Source organism: Euphorbia lathyris, chromosome 4, assembly GCF_963576675.1.
Source record: "Euphorbia lathyris chromosome 4, ddEupLath1.1, whole genome shotgun sequence".
Lineage (NCBI taxonomy): Eukaryota > Viridiplantae > Streptophyta > Magnoliopsida > Malpighiales > Euphorbiaceae > Euphorbia > Euphorbia lathyris.
The window spans coordinates 25900972-25926504 of record NC_088913.1 but is presented as its reverse complement, the minus strand read 5'-3'; the positions used below and the strand labels follow the sequence as shown (position 1 = coordinate 25926504).

Below are 25533 nucleotides of genomic sequence, written 5' to 3'. Positions count from 1 at the left end.
TCTTGTCCCGTTCACCATCTCTCTCGGTCCTTGATCAGAAACATTCAAATTCTTATGAAGAGTTTTGAGCATATTAAAATCTCTCATATGTATAGAGAAAGAAATCGTTGTGCCAACTTTCTTACGAGAAAAGTGTTCTCTTGTCCAATTTGTGTGACCGATATTGGTCAGATCCCTCAAGATCTGTTGCCAAAGCTGAAGGATGACTATTTAGGAGTTGCTCTCCCCCGACTTGTTGCTTCTTAGTGTGGCCTTTTGTTTCTGTTTTTTTATTTCTCTTCCTTTGTTAAAAGAAAAGGGTCATAAGAGATATAATAGGAAAATGTTTATACAATCGTAAGTAATCTTTTCAATGAAAATACTCAAATTTTGGACAAAAAAAAAAAAGACATTCCAAGTCTCCTGATATTGAAAATTCTATTATTATTGAAATTTCAGTGCATCTTACTAATAAAAATGTAATAAGTATACAATATTCTTTTTACACCAATTATTTAATATGTAACTGATTATGCATATTACACCCGAACCACTATAGAACTGTTTATTACACCCGAACCACTATAGAAATTTTTGAGAATATAAGGAGGCTAACGTCCAGTAGGAAACATAATATCAGAAAACTCGACCCCAGGAGTTTGATCTGAATGGTTAAAATCAATGAATTCTCCTCCACAAATCATCCTCTCTTCTGGAGCTTTGTTTTCTCCGAAACCAGAAGCATTTTGCTGCTGCATTGCTATCTCTAAACGAGACAGCACTTGTTCCATAGATGGCCTTTCACTCCCCTTATCTGCCAAACACTTGATTCCTATATCAGTAAAAGTCTTAAAACATTCAGGAGCAATCTTTTCTTTAAGACAAGGATCAATTATACATTCAACACTTCCCATCTGATACCAACTTAACACCCATTCCGCCAAATTTACTCTCTCTTCTTCTTCGTCTTGGTCTTTGATTTCGAAAACAGCCGCCCTAGCACATATTGTCTCAAACAACACCACACCAAATGAGTACACATCTGATTTTTCCGTCAGTTTTCTCCGTCGGTAATATTCAGGATCAAGGTAACCAAAAGTACCCTTTACTATTGTTGAAACATGCGTCTTAGACTCCGACATTGCACTTGATAACCCGAAATCTGAGACCTTTGCCACCAATTTATCATCTAACAAAATGTTGGAGCTTTTAACATCGCGGTGGATAATACTCTTGTTAGTACCTGTATGCAAGTAATGCAATCCTCGCGCTGCTCCAATGCATATTTTAAGCCTTTCCTTCCATGGAAGTGTAGGTTTTCGAGTTTTATACAGGTGATCGTGGAGTGTACCTTGTGCCATATAGTCATAAACAAGGATCATTTCCTCACCCTTGGAGGCATATCCAATCAAAGACAGTAGGTTGTTGTGCCTGAAGTTTGAAAGCATGGAGATTTCAGTTTGGAATTCTCTTAGACCTTGGTGTGAATTAGGGTTGGCGCGTTTTATTGCGACGGTTTTAGTACCACCATCTATACTAATACACCCCTTGTAAACCATTCCAAATCCGCCCGAGCCAACTACCAAACTATCTGCAAAATTGTTGGTTGCTGTCTTAATCTCTTGAATCGAAAAGATTCGACAATGTTCAGATGATTGCCGTTGTTGATTACAAGTCCGTCTCCAACTTGAAACTAGCATATAGAAGATGCTAAGAGGAAACATTGCTAGGAAGCTCCAAGCAAGAACATAGACTGTCTGTGTAAGTATCACAACTTGATGATTGTCAACATTATCTTCAACTTTATCTTTAAAATTCGGATTGGGATGAATTCTTAATCCAAAAGGGTACTGTCCTGCAAGATTGTTCGAAAGGTCGCTGGACAGCTTCAAAATTTCCAAACCATTTAAAATGGGACCTGCTGATGATCCATTGTTACTTCTAATAGAAACTGATAAGTACTTTATGCTTTCTCCATGCCTCGAAAAATTGACTATGTAGTCTCTGGAAATCGGAAGTCCAGCCCCATGTCTCCAATTGAAAATATCAGCATGATCTTCAGCAGTTTGATTGTTGATATCAACACTGAAAACCCTTTGATGATCTTGATTAATTGTGCTTGAAATCTCACAGAAATGAAGCCTAACAAGATAAATGAATCCAGATTCAACAGGAAATGACCATTTAACACTATTGTTACTTGCAGACATACCTAAAACCGTCCTCGCAGTGGCGTAAACTTGGACTGGAGCTGCATATACTGGTTTCAATGAGGTTGGCCTGATCTCAATTTCTGATTGAATTCTAGCTGTCTGATCTTCATCACTACTCATAAAATAGTAGCCGTCGGTACCCCAGGAACGAAACATGCCACTATCTTCAAGGCGAGGGATCAAGTCCCCTCCAATGTTTATCCTGTGAATAGTCTCCAGGGCTGTAGAGTTCATCATAGAATAGCTACGAGAAGAGCCGATGAGGGGAAGAGGAATGTTTTGTTGAATGTAAAGCATTGAAGGCATAGAGACTATCTCAATCTTGTTGACAAAGGCATAGGCACCTGAAATGTTTGATGATGGGGTGAAAGTCAGATCTAATAATTGGTCTTGTGAATTGATGCAGAATTCTCTTACTATTCTTACTTCATGGAGGTTAGAATATGAAGATTCAGAAGTGGTTAAAAGAGTGTAAGGACCAACACTGACAGAGAACAATGCTTTGGATAAACTCAAGCCTGAATAAGTAACTGAAATGAAGTGAAATCGAATGAATTTGGGGCCAACAACAGAGACAGAGAGTTTGTGAGTGAACTGGTTTCTATAAATACAAGCAGACACGCTTGGTCTCTCCCGGTTATCAGGATGCAGGGCATAAACTCTGGATACTGATGAAAATGTTGAATGGAGTTGATTTTCAGAAAAAGATGAAGGATATGATAGGGCACAATCTATTGAAATAGAATCTGAAGGAGCATAATAATAGGACAGATCCTCAGCTGAAAAGGGTACAATGCAACAATTAAATAAGAAGAAGAAGAAGAAGAAAACAAACATACCCATTTCAGTTTCTGAAAATTAGTTTTTGAACTCTGTTATGTAAATTAAATAGACCATGTAAAACCCTGTGGAATTTGTTGGTCTTGTTGACCCCTTGTAGCTTACGCTCCACCTCTAAATGAGTGATGCTAAGAGAAAGTGAGAATTTCCATTTTATCTTCAACATCAACTATTCTATTCTAAATTGTTCCATCGTGAAGATAGTGAGAAATGAAAATATTAGGGGCTTAACTATTATTTCACCTGACAATGACAACCTATAACATTTATTCGTAACTGAGGTACTAGAGAGTTATAAAAGGGAGGGTTGGCATCTTGGTGATTCTTACCTAGCCTTAGCTGCAGACTTCGCCGCTAGAGTATCCGAACTAGTTGAGCATTCCGCCCCCACTCCGCTATCGAAACACAATCAGGACCTTGCCTAGGGGCAGGTTTGAAGAGCAGAGAAGGTGCTGGTGAAATTAATTGATCAAAACGCTTCCCATGGGCCAATTCGCCCAACCAAGGCTCCACGCACAACTGCAATATGAGACACGAAAGTTCGCTACAAGCAAATGTCTATTAAAGATAAAATCCAGTTTCTAACTAACTATACCTACTCATACCTCCAACTCGTGGAAAGGGGATGCCCCTCCTTGGTGTGAATAATCTTATTAGGTTTCAATCTCTCTGGCATGGACTTAAGCTTGAGTTCTTTCTCCACCGCTTCCTTGGGCACCCACTCAAGTGGACGACGTGATTATGGCTGACTTTACATTCCAAAAAAACGTACACACCTGCTCCAGTTTGGGATTCTAGGTTCTTCAAAGAGAAGCTGGAACAGGGGAAAGCCAACAAAACACACATCTATAATGGGGCAGATGAGGAAGATGAATTTGACGCTAACTGCAAAATTAAGCTTTTAATTGTATACAGTCGAGCTCAAAATTACAAAACAAATGACAAGTAAATTATTAGATGTTTGGATTTTATTTTTCAGTGTAAAAAATCAAAAAGGAATTTTATAACTTGTAATAGTTTAGTTAAAATTGGTTTATAATTGATTCTAATTGATCACGATAAATGTTAACAAATCACAGGTTAATATATATGAAAATACTAATATGTTTTAGGGTTAATCTCAACTAAACCCATATGATTTCACATTATTTCACATTCGTACTTGTAATTTCTTTTATTACAACATAATTTCAGTGATTTTCTCCGTTAATAAAATCAAGATAACAATGACATGGTACGAGGGATTTGACTTTTTTCTTCTTCACACTAGAATTCTAATGGTTTGGAATTCCATAAAATTTTGGAATTCTAGCAAAAAGAGAAAGAAAAAGAAATTGACTTTTCAAAATCCAATTTGACGTGATGTAATATCTCAATATGGACATCATTAAGGTCAATCGAATTGAAAGTGTTAGTTGTTTCAATCAAGAGGTGCACTATTACAATTGCACCAGGTCTAGAACCATTATTAACCGAGTTGTTAATAATCGTATCAGTCGTGGTATTATACTTGGGTAATATGTTCAAATCAGCATGCAAATGATTAATAACATATATAACTAGGATAGTGAATTGCACATGCGGATCCTTAGAAACAACACGCTAAGTTTGTCTAGGAGGAGTGCGACCACGAGAATGATGTGTACTTTTATGAGTATGAGAGGGAGACTAGTGACGGGGTTTAGGAGCTGCAGTTGCATGAGCAAACCGACTAGTGTGTCTTAATTTGATACTATCTAGTGCACCACTTATAGAAGCCTTTTTCTTTTTGTCCTCTAAATCACCTGAAGACTTGTTTTGTCTACATTGATATGACATATGATCGATAGCGGAACAAACTTTGCGATACCCGAGAAGCATTTCATATGCAACCGAAATCCTCAATTTCTTCCCATCCCTTTCAATACCAATGGATGTTGGTAAAGTACCAGCAAGGTCTATATCCAATAAAAGCCTAATGCAGTGGCCAAAAACACCTTCGAGAGTGGAGAAGGCCACCTAAACATTTAGCAATACAAGCTAAAATAACAGTGTCTCAATATACCCATAGGAGATCATATATGCAAACCCAAATTTGTGCATTGGTTGTGCAATAAAAAAAAAATCCCGATTTCAAACTCATGACACCGCCACTCCAAATAGCTTGTTTAGAGTCATTCATCGAAAGAAGAGTGTGATAATTTCCCCTTCCCATAGAAATAAGGCGTCAACCTCCCTGGATTCCCTATATTATGTCAATTTTTGTCGTAGGTTATCTAAGAGCATCTCTAATCCTAAGTGACAAAGTTTGTTACTTTCTACCTGCACATCATCAAAAGTAACACTCTATAATTACATATCATTAGAGCACATTGTTACTTCAATTTTTAGTAGACCCCACTTGTCATAAAACACACCATATTTATTCAATTAACATACAATTAACAATTTTTTACTCAATAATATAATTTTTTTTATCAAACCCAACAATATAATTAATCCAATACTTATTATTAATTTCATAAATATTATTTATCAAATAAAATAATTAATTCAATACGTATTATTATTTCGAGATAAAAAAATATTTGGTAAAATTTCGCGATGAAATACAATGTTGAGATAAGAATAAGAGATAAAGTGCGAAAATACTCCTAACGTTGATACTCAAAAGCAATTTTAACTTAACATAAAAATGGTGCAATTTTACTCTAACGTCAGAGCTAAAATTACATAATTTTAGACGTTAAAAGTAAAATTTCTTCTAAGTGTCAACGTCAGGGTATTTTTGTATTTTATCCCTACAAATGATAACCTTTCATTCAGGGGCGGAGCCAAGAGGGGTAGGGGAGGGTCTCCCGACCCTCCGACCCTCCGGAACACCCTTGACGAACAGTGGTTCAGTCTCGAGCAGCCCCCAAAATAGTTAAAATTAGTACTTATAATGTAGAATGTGATTATATGACATAAAACTAGGTTTGCATAGTTGGTTGTAGTGATAATTAAAGGAATCTCTACATTCAATTGGTTTTATGTTCGAATCTTCTTCTCTTCACTTTTTATCTCATTTTAATTTTTTTCTTCTAAATTGTTCTTAGGTGTAAACATTAAAGTATTTTTGCACCTTATCCTTACTTTATATTGATTCTCAGTTGTTTTGTACCTTAATGTTTCCAATTATGATCAAATTTACCCTTATATTATCAAAAATTTGAAAGTTTTGATTTGACTACTATAAATCAAAGCCTTAAGTCGTTATTAAAAAAAAAAATTCATGCAATGGAGCCCCTCTAGACTTTGAGCTCTGGCTCCGCCACTGCTTATTTGCATAAAACACAATATTAATATTAAGATAGTTTGAAAAGAAGTAGTTTATTTAACATGAAGGCTGTGATATAAAAGAAGAAAAAATAGTTACCCTTTTATAGTGGATTACAAAAAACATTAAGTGGAAAAGAAAAAAATATTAAAATAAAATGAAGGATCGCCGTTTTTGAGGATTGAAGCAAGAAAGTGGTGTTGTTTGATTTATTTGAGGCGCCAGACGCCTACATCTGGAGAGTGTAGTATACGCATAAGATGTAGACCAATTGGCGCTCGCGTGATCTTCAAAAGCTAGTCTTGTTTTCTTTCCTTGCTTATTTCCGGGAGATAAAAGGGTTGTTACCAATATTGGTAAAGATTTTTTTTTTGTCTTATTCCGTATCCATATATTTTGCGGATTTCTATACCTGTTTGAATTGTATTTGCTCCCAATCATTCTTTTATTTATATATTTTTCGGATTTAGTAAGTGTGGAAACGATTTATTTTATACGTGGATCAATAAATCTATGTGGTTACAACAAAAGAACGGACTCTGATCCGAATATTCGAAAGGGTCTGAATGATGAAGATCGGATTGCAGTTGCTCTTCTACGGATTTTGATTTCCAAAAAATATATGTTTCATTGTGTTTTGTACTTTTTATACCTTTTATGGGTTTTTAATGCTCTTTGTAGTCAATTTCATTCACTTGTGGTTTTGTTAGGATTTTCTTTATGGATTTCTGATTGTAATTGTACTTTTTTCATCTAATGAAGTAAGTATGTTCATAAAAAAAACAAAGTCTCTAATGCTTGGGTATAACTAATTTGTGAGAAGTAACAACTAAGTTATATCCATTAGAGATGCTCTAATTTCCAGGGTTTATCTCCTTTATTGAGAATTAAACGACCAATGGGGGAGTTGCTGCATAAGTGTAGTCAGTGGCAGTTGTAGGGGTCAAATGGGCCATTTGCACCCCCCTTGAATTCATCCCATAAAAAAAAAAATTTAAGTCCAAAAAGAATAGTTAAGTTGCAAAAATAACCCTAATGTTTTGGGTCAAGAGCAATTTTACCTTTAACGTTTAAAATGGTACAATTTTATCCCTAATGTTGGAAGCCAAAAACAGTTTTATTTTACCCCTAATGTTGATAAATTGGGTCAATTTGAGAAATAATTCATCAAATTGTCTTCTCGATCATGAATCTTGTCATCTACACTTCACACCTTGCGTTATTTTATCAGTAACAAATCACAAATATATGTTGGGATGTGAAAAATATTAAAAACATACTATCTTTTGTATGAATTAGACAAAAAAATTAAAAAAATTGCACCATTATAGATGTTAGGGGTAAAATTGCTCATGACCCAAAACGTTAGGGATATTTGATGCGTAACAATTCGAGAATCCCTGAAATGGATGATTACGAGTCGAAAACATTAAAATTTATGTTTTTTTATCAAAAAAATCATGAAAATAATGCATGATAATTGAACGATTTTGCATTTTTCATCACAAAAAATTGAACAATTTTGCATTTTTTATCATAAAAAATTGAACAATTTTGCAATTTTTGTCTAAAATTTTTTTAGGTAGAGTTTTGCCCCCCGCTCCCTCAAATCCTGGATTCGCCACTGAGTGTAGTCTGTTGTCAAACACAGACTGTGTTATTTTAACTGATCGATATTCTCCTTCATTTGACATAGCGGCTTCAGAAAGCACTGGTATGGTACGAGTGAGATGCTTACATTATTTCTGCATTTTACCATTGAAATCGACAATAAGTATATGATAAACGTAGAAAAAAAAGCAGAATAAGGTCGAATAACGATACCTTCGATTCGTACAAGAAGAAAGAAACCAATAGACGAAATGAAACATGAAAATGAAGAACCATGACTTAATTTTCTAGAAATAGAAAGATGAAGAATCAAGAGATAAAGAGAGGAAGAGAGGAAGAAAAGATACTCATGGTGATGAAGAAAATGAAGGTAATTCTGCAAAATATAAAGGAAGGGGAAGATGAAATGTTGAAAATGATACACAGGATAAGGAAGATAAAAGGTTGAAACTGATAGAAAAGAAGGGAGAGCATGAAATGTTTGGAGTATTTTGGGAAAGTCACTAAATCATAGTCTATATATATATATATAATAGGTTGGGTAGTTGGTCTAAATATGTAAATGAGTCCTCCATTCCACCCAGTTTTGTAATCTCCTCAAAATAAAATAATTCAACCAATGGGTAGCACATTAAGGCCATGTTTGTTTGGAGTAAAATATTATGTAGGAAAATATTTTTTCTAATTTTCCAGTTGTTTGGGCAGAAAAATAAGTTAAAAGAAAATAAGCGGTAAATCAATGGAAAAAGAATGAAAAAATAAGAGAAAATGTAAAAAAATGTAAAAATACGAAAAATATGAAACATGAATAATGTGAAAACGTTACAAAATACGAGAATATGAAAAATCCTCGCAAAAAAACATAAAAAGGTGAACAAATGCGAAAAACACAAAAATGCAAAAAAAAAGAGCAACACAAAACATGAACAACGCGAAAAAGTAACAAAATATGAAATATACAAAAACGTGAAAAACACAAAAAAAAAAAAACACGAAAAACACAAAAACGCGAAAAATGTTAAAACACAAAAATATGACAATATGTGAAAAAACCGGATAAACATGAAAAGACGAAAAATGCAAACAAAACATGAATAACGTAAAAAACACGAAAACGTGAAAAATACGAAAACATGAAAAAAACATGAATAACACGAAAAAGTAACAAAATGTGAAAAATAAAAAACGTAAAAAAAAACATGAAAAAGGGAAAACCGAAAAAATGAAGAAAAATGCAACAAAACACAATAACCTTAATAACACAAGAAAACGTACAAAAAATACTGAAAATGTGAAAAAAAAACGTTTTTTTGTGTTTTTAACATTATTTTTTTTTCACATTTTCATGTTTTCCATTTTTTTCCATGTTTTCATGTTTGTAATATTTTTATACTTTTCTTGATTTACGTATTTTTCCACTTTTTATATTTTTAACAAATTTTCACAATTTTTTTTTGTGTTTTCACGTTTTTGTGTTTTCCATATTTTTTCAGGTTTTCGTGTTTTTAAAGTTTTTAACATTTTCGTATTTTTCACATCTGTTCAAGTTTTTTGTGTTTTCGTGTTTTTTACATTTTCTTGTTTTCACAGTTTTCAACGTTTCTACATATTTTTTTGCATTTTACCATTTGCACATTTTTTTTTATGTATTTTCAGGTTTTGTATGTTCTTTTTATGTTAACCAGTTTATATGGTTTTTGCGTTTTCACCATTTTCCACTTTTATTCCATCAACCATTATTTCTAAAGAATTTCTATTTCTATTCCGCGAAGCAAACAACACATTATAATTTATCTGTGTTTTTGATGTTTAATTTGTGTTTAATACCTATGAATCTTTTTTTTTATGTTATATATAATTGAAATAAAAAATACTGAAAATCTAAATGTAGTGGTTGAAAAATATTTATTTTTGTGCACTATATTTTCGCTGGAATATTTTGCTCTCAAACAAACAGGCGTAGCACTTCTGCTTTTACTAATTCAATGGTTCACTTCCTCTGCCGAAGATGGAGATTTCCGAGAGCAACCTTACCTTCAACATTACCTCCAATTCAAGCCGCTAAAGCTGGAGTTAATGGATTTCGATCAGACGCTGCTTTAGAAGCATTAGAGAATGCAAGGGAAGAGAAGATCACAAATTTGGTCCTATACAATTACCCTTCTTTCTCCGGTGCTTTCGGTGCTCTCATTGCTCACCTCTTCCTCTCCCGCCTCAATCTCTCCTTCCTTATCCTTCCATTCTCTACCGTTGAGCCCATCAGGTCCCTACATCACCTGCAAATGTCGTCTTCTTCTCGATTATAGTACTCATGTAAACTAATTAACCTATTTTTTGTTTTTGGATTGTTTCAGGGTTGAAGATTTGCGATTCGAAGGACTTGAAAAATGTTACCTTCTTGATTTCCTTGGTCCACCGCGATTTGCTGCTGGACTTTCGCAGCAATCAATGTGCGAGTAAGCTAGCTATGAGCATTTCGCCTTGTGATAATTATTTTGTTTTCAAACTAAATAAGTAATTTATTGGTTTTATATTTATAGGGTAATAGGTTTTGATCACCGAAAATCAGTACTATCCAGGAAATCCTGTATAGAAGCGTGTCCAGAGAGAGTCAAATTTCTTGTTGATATTGAGAAAAGTAGTTCTCGTGCTGTCTATGACTATTTCTCTTCCAAGCTTGTAGAAATGAAGTTTCCTAATGTAAGTAATTTTCACAATATATTCTCTACATAGTTTGCTAGGATTATAAGCAGTGTACATATTAAAGTGGGGGTTCATTTCTATTGATAAAAAATAAGGGGGAAGCTTCCAGATTGTTGAATGTAGAAGACAAAGACCGGTTTGAAATGGTTCTTAAGTACATTGAAGATGTTGGTCTTCGTCGATGGAGCTTACCCGATATTAGAGCTTTTAATACTGGATTACGGGAATGGCGCTCAAAGATAAATTGCATTACTAACCCATTTATGTATCAAGAGGTTTGGTGCCTTGAATTTCAATTAATTTTTTTGTATGTATATTTCATTGCGCCCTCTTTATATTATAGACACTTAAATCGAAATATAACTTGATTTGTGATGTTGCATTCTGTTTTGGTTCATGACTTTGAATTTCCTCCATCAGTGTTTGACAAAAAAAAGAGAGAGGTGTTAGAGAGAAGTTTTATATATGCACAACTGTTGTCTTGGGTTTTTTAATCTAGATTCTAGAAATTACCTGTCAGGCTTGTTGTGTGTTTGTTTCTATTCCAATGAGTGAGTTTTTAATATCTAGACTAACTTAGAGATTTTGCACTGGAAAAATAAATGTCATATGGAATATGAGCATGGGGATTTAATAATCAATCTTCTTACTTATAGAAGTTTTTTTATGCCATGATTCCCCATCGTGAATGGCAGGGGAGAATTACTTAATGAATAGGTTCTCAGTCTTACTAGCATAGTTAAATAGGTTTCTCTGATTTTTGTTTGTTTTTATTATAGTCTCCTAATTTGTATCTTTTAGATGTATCTATTGCTTCTCATATTAGTACTTCTTATCTCAAGTTTTCTGTCTAATATATAGTTGTTCCTATACGTTAAATTGAATTAATTTATTTTATAACTTTGACTGAGTAGGAGAGTGAAAGTATTCTTTGCATGTCAAAACCCGAGTTACAAAAAGCATGATGATTTATTTTCATCTTTTGAAAATTTAATTTTGATTATTAAATGTTTAAACGAGTAACATGTTTCTCTACTGCCTTTTCTTGTCTTCATGATATCCGAAATTTGAATCAATACTGAATTCCTTTTGACGTGCCCCTTCTTGTAGTTGTTGGAGATAAATTCCACTGATTTAATTGCCAAGGGAAATTCAATTATTTCTTTCCATGGGTCTTCAGCAAGAAAACTGCTAGATAAAGTTTTCAAAGTTCGGTTGGGTAGAGGATTTTATGGGGAGTGCCTGGTAAGTAAAGATCTATCCTTCTGGAAACATCTTTTATTATTATTATATCTATCCTGCTTATTGTTGAATCAGTTTCCTATCTTCCACTTTTCCTATAGGAAAATGTTTAATAAATTGCATCACTGCTCATCCATCTCATTCCTAGAGCCAGCAAGTTTTGCTTGAAATTCCTTTCCACTTATGCTGTCTTATTTGGTCTTGCTCCATAATTACAGGGAGTACGAGCAGATGGCAATTCCAAATTAAGTGATGAAATGGGCAGGCAACTAAGTGTAAATAGTGCTGCAGCTGGTTTAAGGTAATAGGTTATTTATAATTATGAGTGCATCTAAACCAAGATTATCTCCTGGTATCTTCAGTTGTAGCAATTCTTTTATTGTGTTCGAATTCCGACTGATTGTTGCCACGAACCGGGTCATATTGGAGTAGTTTATTGTTTGAGCTAGCACCTGACTTGAATTCTGCAATTTTGGTGGTTGGCAGACTTAGCATCGACTGCATTATTCCATGATAGCATTTATGAATTTACCACTTTATTACAGTCTCTTGCTAGTTGCCAAATCATATTTTCTAATAGTTGTTAAGCTTATTGCTAATTGTAGCATAAATGGACGTTTCCTAAGACTGTATTCCTTATTAGGCCCATAGGAGCTGTAATTTACATGCAAAGGAACAATCTTAAGATGTGCTTGAGGAGTACAGACAGTGCTACTGATACCATGGAAGTTTCCAAGGTATGCTTCAGAACCAAATGATGAGGTTTTATCTTCTTGTATTGGCTATTTTGTCTGGAACTTATTAAGCAAGTTGGGCTTTGTTTTCTGAATGAACATGAAGGCATATGGTGGAGGTGGCTCACCAAGTTCCAGCTCCTTTATTATACGGATGGATGAGTATAATCTGTGGCTTTCAAATCCAGATAATGCCTCATGATTGGTAATATATGAAATGCATTAACCGACTAAAAATTATGTCTGTTGACTTGTTGGCTTGTCTGGTCCTCTCTTCAATACATCTTGTTGCACAACTGCAAAAACACCTATGGTTCAGCATTAGTATCTGCAAGACTCATTATTGCTTGGTGCTAGATCCTTCCCGGTCAACCTAAATACTCCTGTTTATTGGGGAATATATGTTTTCTAAAAGGCAAGACACTTTAGCTTTACCCATCGTTCAGAGGATTAATATAATTATGTGAAAATATTCTAATTTCTGCAGATGAATTTTAGATCATGAATGAACTCTTCAATAAAGCATAGCATCATATATTGGCTTCCCAATTTGATTAGAAGTTGTTCGGATGTGTATTGCATATTTAGTGTACATTGTCTTTTTTTTTTTTCTTTTTCAATAATCTTTATTTCTATTATAGCTTAGAAATGGCTCTCCCATAAAATATAACTTTTTCTACAACATTCTTCTATTCATATGCATCAGTAGTGTGAAAACCCTGTTGCTATTGCTCTTGGCATCAAAGCATGGTGTAATGTATATATACATATTGGGTCATGATTCAAGTAACATGTTGATATGAACAAGATTGTCCTATACAGAGGGAACGCTCTTGTTTCACTTCCGTTTGAAAATTTAAAATGATATAGCACTTGCATAAGAACAGAACTAACATTAAGAATAATAATGCTTATAAACCTACAGTAAATATGATTGCTCCACTTGTATAGTTCATTGTCGGTTCTATTTTTCATCATTTGATATATCTGTTCTGTGTAATTCCTTTAGCAGAGACAAGCAACACCACCATTAGTTCACTGGACAGCCATCAATATTTATGCCCTTGGCTGTTGGACAAGTTGCTAAATCACAGTGTTCCCCATCTGTGCCCCACCAACTTAAAGTTCTGTTTTCCATGCCCACTGAAAAGTATAACAGCACTGCCATGAAAGCCACTCCTGCATCCAGTGCTGCTGAAAGAATGTAATTGTATCTCTGCCACCATTGTTTTCTGTAGCGGAAGACGAAGAAATTGAAAATCGTTCCTACTATGATCCAGGAATTATAGTTAACTGCTGTTGCTGGAGGCATCATTCCAGTTGATCCTAGAAGAACTGGAAGGTTAATAAGGGGAATCCAGGATTGCTTTGGGAATGCCTTGTGCATCAACCAAACGATAATGGGTCCCATTGCACCTCCAACGAAGAACCAATTCATTGCTTGATAGTTTCCAAGACTTCCAAAGATACGTTTAGGTCCCACCAAACCCCATATGACTGAAGCATCAAAGAAGACTCTGTCACCTGGGCATGTCCATGGACTGTTAGGGGGAAGCAGATCATCCTGGCATATGTTGTTAATGGAGTTCAGCAGCCACCATGCGACGGAAAGGTTGATGGTTCCAGCAAGCATTGTTCCAATGAACTAGGCATCCCCAATAAGAAAAGAAACATAGAAATAATATATATCAGTGGTTGTAATTCAAAGTGATAGCTGTATTGTAAAACCAAACAATAGGGCATATATATATATATATATATATATATATATATATATATGTGTGTGTGTGTGTGTGTGTGTGTGTATTTGATAGTTTATCACAAGTTGGAATTCTAAGGATTTAATAAATTTGCTTTGATTGCCCTTGTTTTGAAGAAAACAAATTGTACCTGAACCAGGAACATTGATCTTGGAGGTATCTTCATGTAGTGCCCTAGCTTGAAATCATTGAGGAAGGAGACAGCCTGAGACATGCTCATGTAACCATAGGTTTTGAAGCAAACATTGGCTATTGGTCTGCCTGGATATATGATACCCATGACGTACTCCGTTATTATGTTTAGGCCTGGTGTCTATACATAAAATATGAAGTCAGTAGTTGTAGACAACAGCTTGTACAGATGGGGAAGTGGAGGCGAAGTTTACAGATACTTCTTATGGTATAACCAGTGTATCTATTATTTGTGAAGTATCTATAACCAGTTTATTGTCTTTTATCAGGTTTATATATGCAAATGTGGGCAAAACGTCGATTGAATTACCTGGTTTGTTGTGGCAGTTATGATGCTGATAGGAAGGGTGAAGAAGAAAGCCATAGCGCTGGCAAAGAGAAGTCCCCACCATGGCATCTGAACCTGATCATTCAAGACTATACAGAGAATAAGGGAAACTGCAAGTGTCACAGCCAGTAACAGGTGAAACCACCAGGAAGGTATGTCTTTGTATCTTTTCATCAGTCTGGTATGAATATCCTCCTTGCCCTTATGTGAAGCACGATACCGTCCAAATATCTCCCTGTGAAATATGTAGTTAGTAGCTTAGAACTTGAACATCAATCTCATAAGAGACATGAACTTGTCATGGCCATGAAATTTTAGTGGTTGCCTTTTTTGTTGCATACCAGTTAGCTGAATTCATAGAAATGAAAAACTGGCAATTTATAGTTAAGCTTCTGATTAATTGATGAGTGAGAGATTACCTTCCATAAAACAAGGCCACATGCGTAAGAGTAGAAGCGATGGTTGCGAAACCGAAACCATAAGTAAGAGCGAAAAACATGCTCAAATGAATTCGTCCTTGCTGCTCATACTTTGGAAGATCTAGCTCAAACTTGTCATTAACAATGGCTCTTATGTCATACCTTTGGCCTTGAGCTGTAAACAAGTGTGAAGAGAAAATAGGAAATCTATGTGCATTATACAAGCCTAGGCCCCAGTAAGAAATTGGAATGGCTATGTAGATTATCAAAACATAGCCCACAAAAACATTGACAATTGCAAAGAAAGGGCTGACGAGGGGGCTGAACAAGAAAGAAGCCACGACACTCCAATCAAGGGTCAGAGCTCCGAGTCCGAGTCCCCTCATGCCTGAGCCAAGTTGTTGTGCTGTTACTGACTTTGAAAACACCCAGCATACCCATGAAATGCTTGACAATGTTGTGAATAGGTATCCTGGAACTAGATACCAAGAAAAACTGCATACTAGTGCAATTACGAAGAACTTTGCTCTTGTCATTCTTTGACTTTTGTCGTCTTTTTCATGCAAAGCCCTGCAAAATTATGAGATTTTCTTGTAGACATTAGCTGAGTAAACTTAATTAGCAAAACACGAAAATTTTGAAGGCTTGATAGACATTTTGCCGCTTGGAAATATAGGAAATATAATCATAAAACACGGTCTACTATATGAAAGGGATAAAATCCAAATTTTCTCTAACGTTTTTTTTAGGAAGTGCAGATATATTCTTAACGTACAAATTGGTAAAAAAAAATTCCTCAAGGTTTCCAACGTAGAGGCGGATCAACCTTTGACTGCCATATGAGTTAAGTTTAAATTTTTTTTTTATCCCTACTCATGAAAACGACGTCGTTTTGGCTTGGACTAGGCCAAAAAAAAAAAGATACACAGCCCTTTGGGGATGCAACCAACACCTTGCAATTGCTCGTCTAGTAACAGTCTTGTTTTATGGGTTCTATTATATGAATCCAAAATTGTTTTCATGTACCGTTATTTAGATTCAAAATTGCTCAAATTTGAATGTTAGGAACAAGTACTTATATATACACTTCCCTAATATTTTTTAGGAGCAAATTTATACTTTATCACAGCGGTCTGATCCTAGAACCTCTACTTTCTCCTGATGATTTTTCAAGTGAACTTTTTTTTACGACATGGTTAAAATAATTTTGACATCACAATACTATTTTGTACGGAACTTTACATGTTGCGATTAATTTGTTGATTTTGATGATTTGAATACTTTGAATTTAGTAAGCTATAAAAGCAACAGCTATAAAGAAAATTGTCAAAAAGTTGTTCACATGATTTCATGATAGATCTTTATTGCTAGTTGCGGTGATCTCGTCGCAAATTGGCTCTCTTACAACTTGGTGAAAGTTCACACAAGCTTTATGAAATCACTTGTAAATATGATTGAAAGTGGAATTTTAAAATTATTTTTAAAATCTCAATAATATATTATCATTCAGACTTAAGCAGTTGACTTATTTCAGAGAGAAGAATATGACAAAACCAATAGTCAATAAAAGAGAAAAATGAGTAGTGCTTTAATTGTCTACATATGGCACTGCTGGATTAATTTAAGTCAGAATTTGCGGGATTACTGATTTGATTAGTATAAACTTCTCCCAAGTTGTGTAATATTTTTATTTTTCTTTGGGAAAATAATGTGATGTTATAATATAGACGACATATATGATTAGTATGCCAAGATCATCCAATTTTTCATTGGATAAGTCCACTTTGAAAGGAAAGTATTTTATTTTAGTACTTCATTAGAGTGGAAAACTAATAAAAATATATATAGTTTGATAAAGTTATCAAATTGACCCAATTTGTTAATGTTAGGAGTAAAATTGCTTTTGACTGGTAATGTTAGGAGTAAAATTGCATCGTTTTAGACATTAGAGGTAAAATTGCTTATGATTGTAAACGTTAGGGGTATTTTTATATTTTACCCTTTAATTATATATATAAACATAAAAATAAAATGATAAAGTCCAAAAAAAAAACCATTGTCAAACTGGTTTTTGAGAAAAATTTTGCCCAAAAGGTGATAGCTTTTTCGGTTCCTTAAAACAATGATCTTTTAGTTTGATATTAGGAAATGATTGTTATTGACTTTAAAATAGAAAATCCTAAGAATTAAAGTTGTTAAATACCACATTTACTATAGAACCAAATTTTTTATTTTTCAAGATCATTATTTTCAGAGTTTTCTCTCCAAAACATTCATTTTTTTTGTTCACCAAACAACATCTAAATGGCTTTTAAATTAAAAAGTTGAAGAATTAAAGTTTCTTATAATATGACTGAGTCTTTGAATTTTCGATTTTGAGGTCGTCAACCCTCATTTTAATTTTAAGATCCTTATTTTTAGTAAAACGAAAGACCTCAGCCATTTTCTTGACAAAACGAAAAAAGTCAGTCACCTTTTGACATTTTTTTCCAAGTCTCGTATATGAGTTTTTTTTTAGTTTACCCAAAATAAAATCTTCACAGTATGCTTTCGGAGTAATATATTAGTGTAGAAAAGAGGTACATATATACCTGAAGAGTGAGACCTGAACGAGAGTACTAGGCCACCACATATGAGCAGGTTCCACCACATATTTCCTTAGCAGTCCAGCCCAACCATATCCTAATACCTAATTAAACATATTCCATCCATTACCATTTTCTTAATCCATTCTTTCACTTCAATTAAAATAATCCCCACTTTAGATAATGGGTCAAATTCTATATTCTCTTTGCATAATCATAAAAAATAAAATAAAATTATTTTTTCTTTACTCAAACACCAAAACCTTTGAATAATCTCTTTACATAATCATTATCATTTTTCTTATCAAACTTGCAATTATAATAATTCTCAACCACCGAATCCAAGATTCTTCTTTACTCTTTCTTTTAACAAAAGAAAATCCTTCCCCATTAAAAAGTTTGCAATTTTTTTTATGTAGCCTAAAAAATAAGGAATCTTTTGAAAATTACAATCATAACCCCTAATTCCAAGCCAAAAATTATTCTTTCTATTAAAAAAAAAAAAACTATACAAAACAAAACTAGGTTTGAACTTAGAAGGCTTGTCCAAAAAAAATCCTTTATGCTTTCACTTTTCCTCAATCTGGTGCTTGAACAATTTTTTTTTTTTTCAAATGGGAACTTAGGTTTTTGTTTTGCTAAAAATGAGGATTGTTTAGTTTGAAACTATAAAAATGACCATTAATGATCTCAAAATGGAAAACTCCAAAAATTAAAGTTGTTTAGATCATATTTATTATGGAAGAAAAAATTTCATTTTCCAAAAACATCATTTTTAGAGCTTTCTCTCTTTAAAACATTTACTTTCTTGCTCCTCAACAAACAACACTTAAATAACCTCAAAATTAAAAAGTTGAAGAATTAAAGTTTGTTAGAATATCATTAAATATTTGAATTTTTTAATTTTGAAGTCGTCAACGCTCATTTTAATTTTGAAGTCCTTGTTTTTAGTAAAGCGAAAAACTTTAGTCATCTCCTAATCGCAAACGAAAGCCTTATTCTCCGTTTAGACAAAAAAAAAAAAAAATTATTCAAGCACGAGTTTAACAAAAAAAAAATGAAAGCCCATGAGTTTTTTTTTACTTTACCCTTGGAAATATTTATGATTCTTCTAAAAGAAATATTTCAATTAAATTAAACAAAGATATTTTCTAAAAAAAAAAATTAAACAAAGATATTTTTCTAAGTTGGACAACTAAAAGAAGTTAAATTTTATTAAGGAAGATTAATTTTACCAATAACTCAATTTTACTAACATCATAATAAAAAAAATTTAGCTCAATTTTGTCCCCATAATAGAAAATTTATTTCAATCTTACCCTTTTTTTAAGTAAATATTAAATTTTTTTAAGAAAGAAATTATTTTTTTAAAGAATTAAATTGGACAAAATTGAATAATAATTACCTGAGTAGTTAAAATGAGAATCCAACTAGCCAAGAAAGAAATTTTCCTGCCATAAAAAGCTCTGATAATCGTAACAATTCCAACAGCATAAGCAGATCCACTCCCAAATGCACTTCCAGCATTAGCAAATATCGAAATAAGAACATGTTCCTTCATATTAAACGGACCCGGGTTCAACGAATACTTTTTCGACCCGAATCCAGGGATCCCAAACTTGGTCGACGGCAACACAGCCGCCATGAAACGCCCGATAGGAAGTGTAGCAACTTGAACTGTTATCTGAGTAATCACAAGAGGTTCTGTTCTGTAAGAAAAGAACATGTTGAGAAAAGAAAGAAGACAACATGATATTAAACCCAAGAACCACATCCTGAATGTCCATATTGGAAGGGTCGGATCGTCGGTGTTTGCGACGGTTAACCGGACTTCTTCAATTGGGGAAACGTCGTCGTCTTCGATGGTGGAGATGGGTTTTTCTGGGTCGGAGAATTTAGTGTCGCCGATGGGCGTTTGTGGTGGCTCTAGAGTGCCCATTATGGAGGTGAGAAAATGGGAAGCTTTGTTTGGGGTATAGTTTACAAGTAGGAGAAAGAAGAAGAAGAAAGCTACTTATTTTATTGCATGTTCGTATGTGGGGATACACTAAACTAGTATTATTATGTCTACTATATTACAGGGGTGGGTAGGGGCATGTTTGGGGGTAGAATGGGAATGTTTTTAAGTCAACTGATTTTGTCATATTTATATGGACTGAAATACCCTATGATAAATAGGGCGGTAGATAAGAATGTATAAGAGCATCTCCAACAAAAGTAGTTCCAAAAAATGCCAAAAATTAACACGTCATATTAAAATATAATATTTTATTAATTTAGTATTCTATATCACTCTTGACAACTTTTATTTAAAAATGCGTCAATAGTAAAGCAACTTTAAAAATTGCCACAATGACTCCACAAATCATTACTTAATACATAATTTATTTAATTATAAATATTATCAACTAATAGTGAAATGAGAGAGAAATTCATCAAAAATGTGAACCAATAGTATTCAAGTAAATAAATTTTTTTATATTAAAAAATATTTGGCAACCTTGCTTCAAAGTTGCCAAAAATTGGCAACCTTTTGACAACTTTTTTGGCACCCACCATCACTCCAATAGTGGGCACCCTTTAAAAGTTGTCAAACTAAATGCCACATCAGCTTGACACTTTTTTGGACACCCTCTATTGGAGATGCTCTAAGGAACTGGTTACAAATTTATAAGGGCTTCAAAATTTAATATGCAAATATAAATATTTATATTTAATTAGATAGATCTTAAATTTAAGATGTATCTGATTGGACTTAAGATGCATCTGATCGAATATAAATATTTGGTAAAAAAAGCTTTTTAGGATAAAATTAGGTGTTTGAGCCATTTTAAAACTTTTTAACTAGTCAAATCTCTAATAGTGGTGTTTGGTGAATAGAGGTTTGAAACAGTTTATTGGGTCCTTTTTTTTTTTTGAAAAATTGGTTTTATGAGCTTTTTTAATTAGCTTATCGTTTTATTTTTTTTAAATATATTTTTACCCCTAATTACTACCTTTGAACCTCAATCAAAGGTTTTATGTCATTTTACATAAATAAGTATTAGCAATCAGGTAACTTTTACCAATCAAGTTTATACAATCAGTTAACTAAAAATGTAATCAACTAAGAACTAATATAATCAGCTAATAACTAACAAATATTTTCCAAACAGTGTAATAATATATAAAATTGTAAATAGGTAAAACATGTTAAAGTGAGTTTGGTATTATCTCAAATTTAAGCATTCGTCCTAATTCATTTCTAAATTTAGGAAAAGTAACTTTAATCATACATATAACTATAGTTAAAAGCATTAAAACCATAAGATTAGTTCTAAAAAAATGGAGAAGGAGAAGAAGCTTGTAAAGCTTTTTCATCAAGTCTAGTATAAAAATAGTTAAAATTATACACTCATTCTAAGAAAAGGTTCCATAACGTTTGTTGTGGAAATGACAAAAGACTATTACACCCCAAATTACTGAAAATAAAAATTATTCTAAAATTCTTAGAGAAAGTGCCACTAAAAAGGCACAAAATATGACATTTTCCATTCTTCACGTTTTCCACTCTTGGAGCATTAGCTGCAAATTAATTATAGAAAATTGATTAAATGGGTTACTAATTCACCTATATGACCATAGGAGAACCTAAAAATATTGGAAATAAATACACATCACTTATTGTGTGAAAGTCTAATTTCATATCATCTAGATATTTTGTTCATTTTATTTAAATTCTCATGTTTTGGGTTTTAAAACACATTTACATATATTGGAAACACACGATGAAAATTCTCGCCATGTGCGTTTTGGGTTGGTGAGTGGGGGCTACTTGGGACGTGTTATTTTGCCGCACTCAGTGTATCATGAGCATATATATGGCCAACAACGTTCACATAAGCTTATTAGTTGAAGGAGGTATCTTGGGTTAGAGACTTTCAACTTCAGAACGTTTGGATTGAGATGGATGCTTCTCAAGTCGTCGTCAATAGTTTCTTTAATATGGTTAAGGACATGTGTGAGTTTGAGCGTTGATCGAACAATGTTGACTTATTGGTAAAGATGGTCCGAGTCTTAAGCTTACTTATGTTAGGAGATGTGCAAATAGTGTAGCAAATGGCTTGCTAAAACTGCTTTTAATTGGTCTAATCCAATTTGTTGGGACTCAGCTCCTCATTTTGTGAAGACTTTCGTTTCATTTCATTTTTCGTTGAGTTTTTATTGAATTTTTTTTTTAAAAAGAACCAAACATGTAATTAATCATGCGGATTAAATTGATTTTTGGAGTTAGTTTTAATAAATTCGAGATCATACTAAATTTTGACTAAATTATCCCTTGATTAATTTTAGATTAAGATAGAGTTAATAACAAATTATATTAGGCGGTCATGCAATGTATATATTGGTTTAAGGATTGAGATTTATGATACTATGAATCAATTAAGTGAAACTCAAAAACTGTGGACTTATTATGTATCTAGTGCCATGTGACATTGTTGACTTTTATATATTTTAGTACAAAAAAAAAACTAATTTAGAGTATTATTATTGACAAATTAACCTTATATATATTAAATAATGTCATTTTATAAACGCTTAGATTGTGGCACATCAATCAACTTTTTTTTTTTTTGGTAAGAAGGGAAGAAAAAAAAACAAACAAACAAAAACCTAACTCGGGATCAGTCTAGGAAGACTGACCCCAATCCTATCCTCAAGAAGAGAAGGTAACAGAAAAGAAGGAGGAACGGAAAGGGTAGAAACACCTAACATCCCCCCATGCCCAGCAGCTGCCAAGCGATCCGCCACACGGTTTTGCTCCCTATAAATATGGGAGAAGGTAAGAGAATCGAAGGCAGAACGAAGCCTCAAGATGGCTTTAATGAGATTCTGACTCTTAAGACAAACAGCCTGTCTATCCGAAATCCTGTTGATAGCCTCCAAATTGTCAGACTCCACCGAAAGTCTTTTAACACCCATGCGAATGGCGAGTTTAATGCCAGACAAGATCCCCCAGAGCTCTGCAGTAAAGGAGGAGCCCGTACCTAAGTTATGGGTAAACCCAGCCAGCCAGGCGCCACCAGCATCCCGAAGAACTCCACCAGCAGCAATTCTGCCATTACTAAGGCAGGAGCCATCCGTATTCAACTTGACAACCCCTTCCCTGGGCTTCCTCCAACCAACTAACTGGACCTCTTTAACCGGGGAGGGGTGAACCAGGGGCTCTCCTTCAAAACTCTTTGTAATAACAGAGAGTTTTTTCGAGAAGTAAAACCGGAGGTCAGGAATAAAGACAGTCTTCTCAGCAAATAACTCTTCATTCCTCCATTTCCACATTTGGTGACAAATAATAGCGAAGAGAATAGCCCCGTGCTCCATACTGGCCAACAAATTCCCATTAACGCCTTCAGAGAACCAGTCAATATCAGAGAACCCCATAAAGGAAGGAAGGATGTGGTGAGGAAGGACCCCTTCCCAAACCTTTCTACTATTCGGGCAATCCCTCAAAGCATGGCACAAGGTTTCCACATGGCCGCTGCATCTGCTACAGGCACCAGATACAGCCAAGTGCCTTCTGTGTCTATCTGCATTCGTGAGGAGCCTGTCTTTGACTCCCAGCCATAGGAAACTCCTAATGCGGTAGGGGACTTTGAGGGCCCAAATGGACTTCCAAATTTCCAAAGGAGGATCAGCCCTATTAGGGGTAAAAGCTTCATAGGCCGATTTGCAAGAATAAGAACCATTATTAGTCAAGGCCCAGCAGTGTCTGTCCTTATCCTCCTCCTGATTACTAATCTTCACACCTCTAATATTAAGGAGGGTCTCCAGGCTAAGAAAGGAGTCGAACTTAGACCAGATCCAGTCTCCCTCCGAGTCCACCACATCAGCAATTCTCCAGGAGAGGAGATCATTCGGCGGAGGGGCGATGCACACCTCAATCAACGGTTTGTCACCAATCCAGGTGTCATACCAGAAACTAATGGATCTCCCATTACCCACCTCCAAGCCAATCCCCGTACAGAACTCAGCAAAAACAGCACTAAGCCCTTTCCAGAGGAAGGAACAGCTGACAACCCTCTCCTTCGGGCCACCAAAGATTCTATCTTTCCTATACTTGCCGCACAGAAGACGAACTCAAAGGGAGGAGGGGGATTGCCACATTCTCCAAAGAAGCTTCATTAACAACTAATAATAAGTTTTTTTTTATCCTTTCGTGTATTGGTTTTAGCCTGTAATCGTGTGAAATATTATTCCTTACATTTTACTTGTTATATATTTTTTTATCTAATGAAATTACAAGTATTTTCTAAAAAAAACTTTTTTTTATGAAATTAATAATAAGTCTTTACTTTCAAATTAAAATAAAAAAGAGCACACATATATATATGCTTTTTATATTTTCATTTATAAATCAATTATATACTACTTAGGGGGCGTTTGGTTCGGGGTCTTTAGGAATGACAATGAGAGTGAGAGGGTTTCATTCCCTTTGTTGTTGTTTGTTTTAAAAAAAAAACTCATTCCCTTTACCCATTTTAGCTTATGAAATTACTCCACTTTAGGTTAAGCCATTACCCCAAATTCTATAGGAAATTGGATTCCCTTTACCCCATTCCCTTTCCTAAATATATCCAAACACATAAGGGAATTAATGCTTATTCATTTTCTTTCCTTCAGTTTCCCTTTCTTCATTCTTTTTCTCTTACCCCTTGTGAACCAAACGCCCCCTTATATATAATTCTGGACTTTACTACTTATAAATGATTAAGTATACATTATGCATAGCTAAATACCAATTTTATCCTTATTTTCCAAATAATAAATATAGTTTTTTTGAAATGGATTTTATAACATGGTCACTACGGATACCCAAGCAGCAAAAGCTGACTCAAAATTTGCATGGGCATCTCTTATTATTATTATTATTATGATTATTATTATTATTTCTACTTTATTATTATTATTATTATTCTTTAGTGTGTGAACTCATTTAGATTTTGATTGTCTTACTTTTGAGCCGTTTTTTTTTATACAGAAATCATTTACCATTTATTTTTATTTTTTTTTGATGGAAAATGCAACTTCATTAAACAGCCAAACCAGAGTCAATTACAATGAAGGTAACAAGAAAATCAGGAATTTTTTCAACAAATAAAACTTGATCAGGAAGGTTTGCACCCCATTTGGCAATCTCATGGGCAGTAGCATTTGCGGCTCTCTTCACATGTTGCACCGTGATCGCTTCGAAATTGGTTCTCCACTGCATAATATCATCCAATAGATGGGAGCCCACACTATCAATCGATCCCTTGCCATTAATCGCATTTGCAATTGATAAGTTATCAGTTTCCAGTAGCACTTTAGAACATCCGTCGTTCCAAGCCGTTTCTAAGCCCAACAGAACAGCATACAATTCCGCTACTTCAACCGAAAGAGGCGGTGCTAGCGGGGCAGCAGCCACAAAAGCTACGCTGCCATCATGATCTCTAACCACCGCCCTAATACCTCCTATCTGATCACGTTTCCAGCGCGCATCGACATTGATCTTCAGCCACTGTTGAGGAGGTCTGATCCACTTCGGGTTTTCCATCTGAGCAGCACCAGTAGGCGCTGAGCCTAATTTAATTGCATCCCAATTTGAGAGCC

The 25533-nt window shown here is 34.3% G+C and overlaps 3 protein-coding genes across 5 annotated transcripts; 1 reads left to right on the top strand and 2 right to left on the bottom strand.

The window, feature by feature from the left end:
- Positions 1–410: 410 nt before the first annotated feature.
- On the bottom strand, positions 411–3351 carry LOC136226575 (receptor-like protein kinase FERONIA). Its single transcript, XM_066015142.1, has one exon. The coding sequence runs from the start codon at positions 3033–3035 to the stop codon at positions 591–593; it is 2445 nt and encodes an 814-aa protein (XP_065871214.1). The 5' UTR covers positions 3036–3351; the 3' UTR covers positions 411–590.
- Positions 3352–9862: 6511 nt separating this feature from the next.
- LOC136225870 (uncharacterized) lies at positions 9863–13768 on the top strand. 3 transcript variants are annotated; one of them, XM_066014009.1, is made up of 9 exons: positions 9866–10204; positions 10296–10397; positions 10482–10641; positions 10740–10919; positions 11755–11889; positions 12105–12187; positions 12530–12623; positions 12727–12825; positions 13633–13767. In XM_066014009.1, the coding sequence occupies exons 1-8, from the start codon at positions 9927–9929 to the stop codon at positions 12820–12822; spliced, it is 1128 nt and encodes a 375-aa protein (XP_065870081.1). In that variant the 5' UTR covers positions 9866–9926; the 3' UTR covers positions 12823–12825; positions 13633–13767. The 3 variants fall into 3 exon arrangements, with proteins under 3 accessions (XP_065870082.1, XP_065870081.1, XP_065870080.1); XM_066014008.1 differs by having other exon boundaries at positions 9867–10204; positions 13630–13768; XM_066014010.1 differs by lacking the exon at positions 10740–10919 and having other exon boundaries at positions 9863–10204; positions 13630–13768.
- Positions 13283–19953, bottom strand: LOC136225869 (oligopeptide transporter 4). The gene is made up of 6 exons (XM_066014007.1): positions 19310–19953; positions 17911–18008; positions 15320–15889; positions 14883–15135; positions 14511–14693; positions 13283–14265 (listed from the first exon to the last, which is right to left on the bottom strand). The coding sequence occupies exons 1-6, from the start codon at positions 19841–19843 to the stop codon at positions 13651–13653; spliced, it is 2253 nt and encodes a 750-aa protein (XP_065870079.1). The 5' UTR covers positions 19844–19953; the 3' UTR covers positions 13283–13650.
- Positions 19954–25533: the final 5580 nt, after the last annotated feature.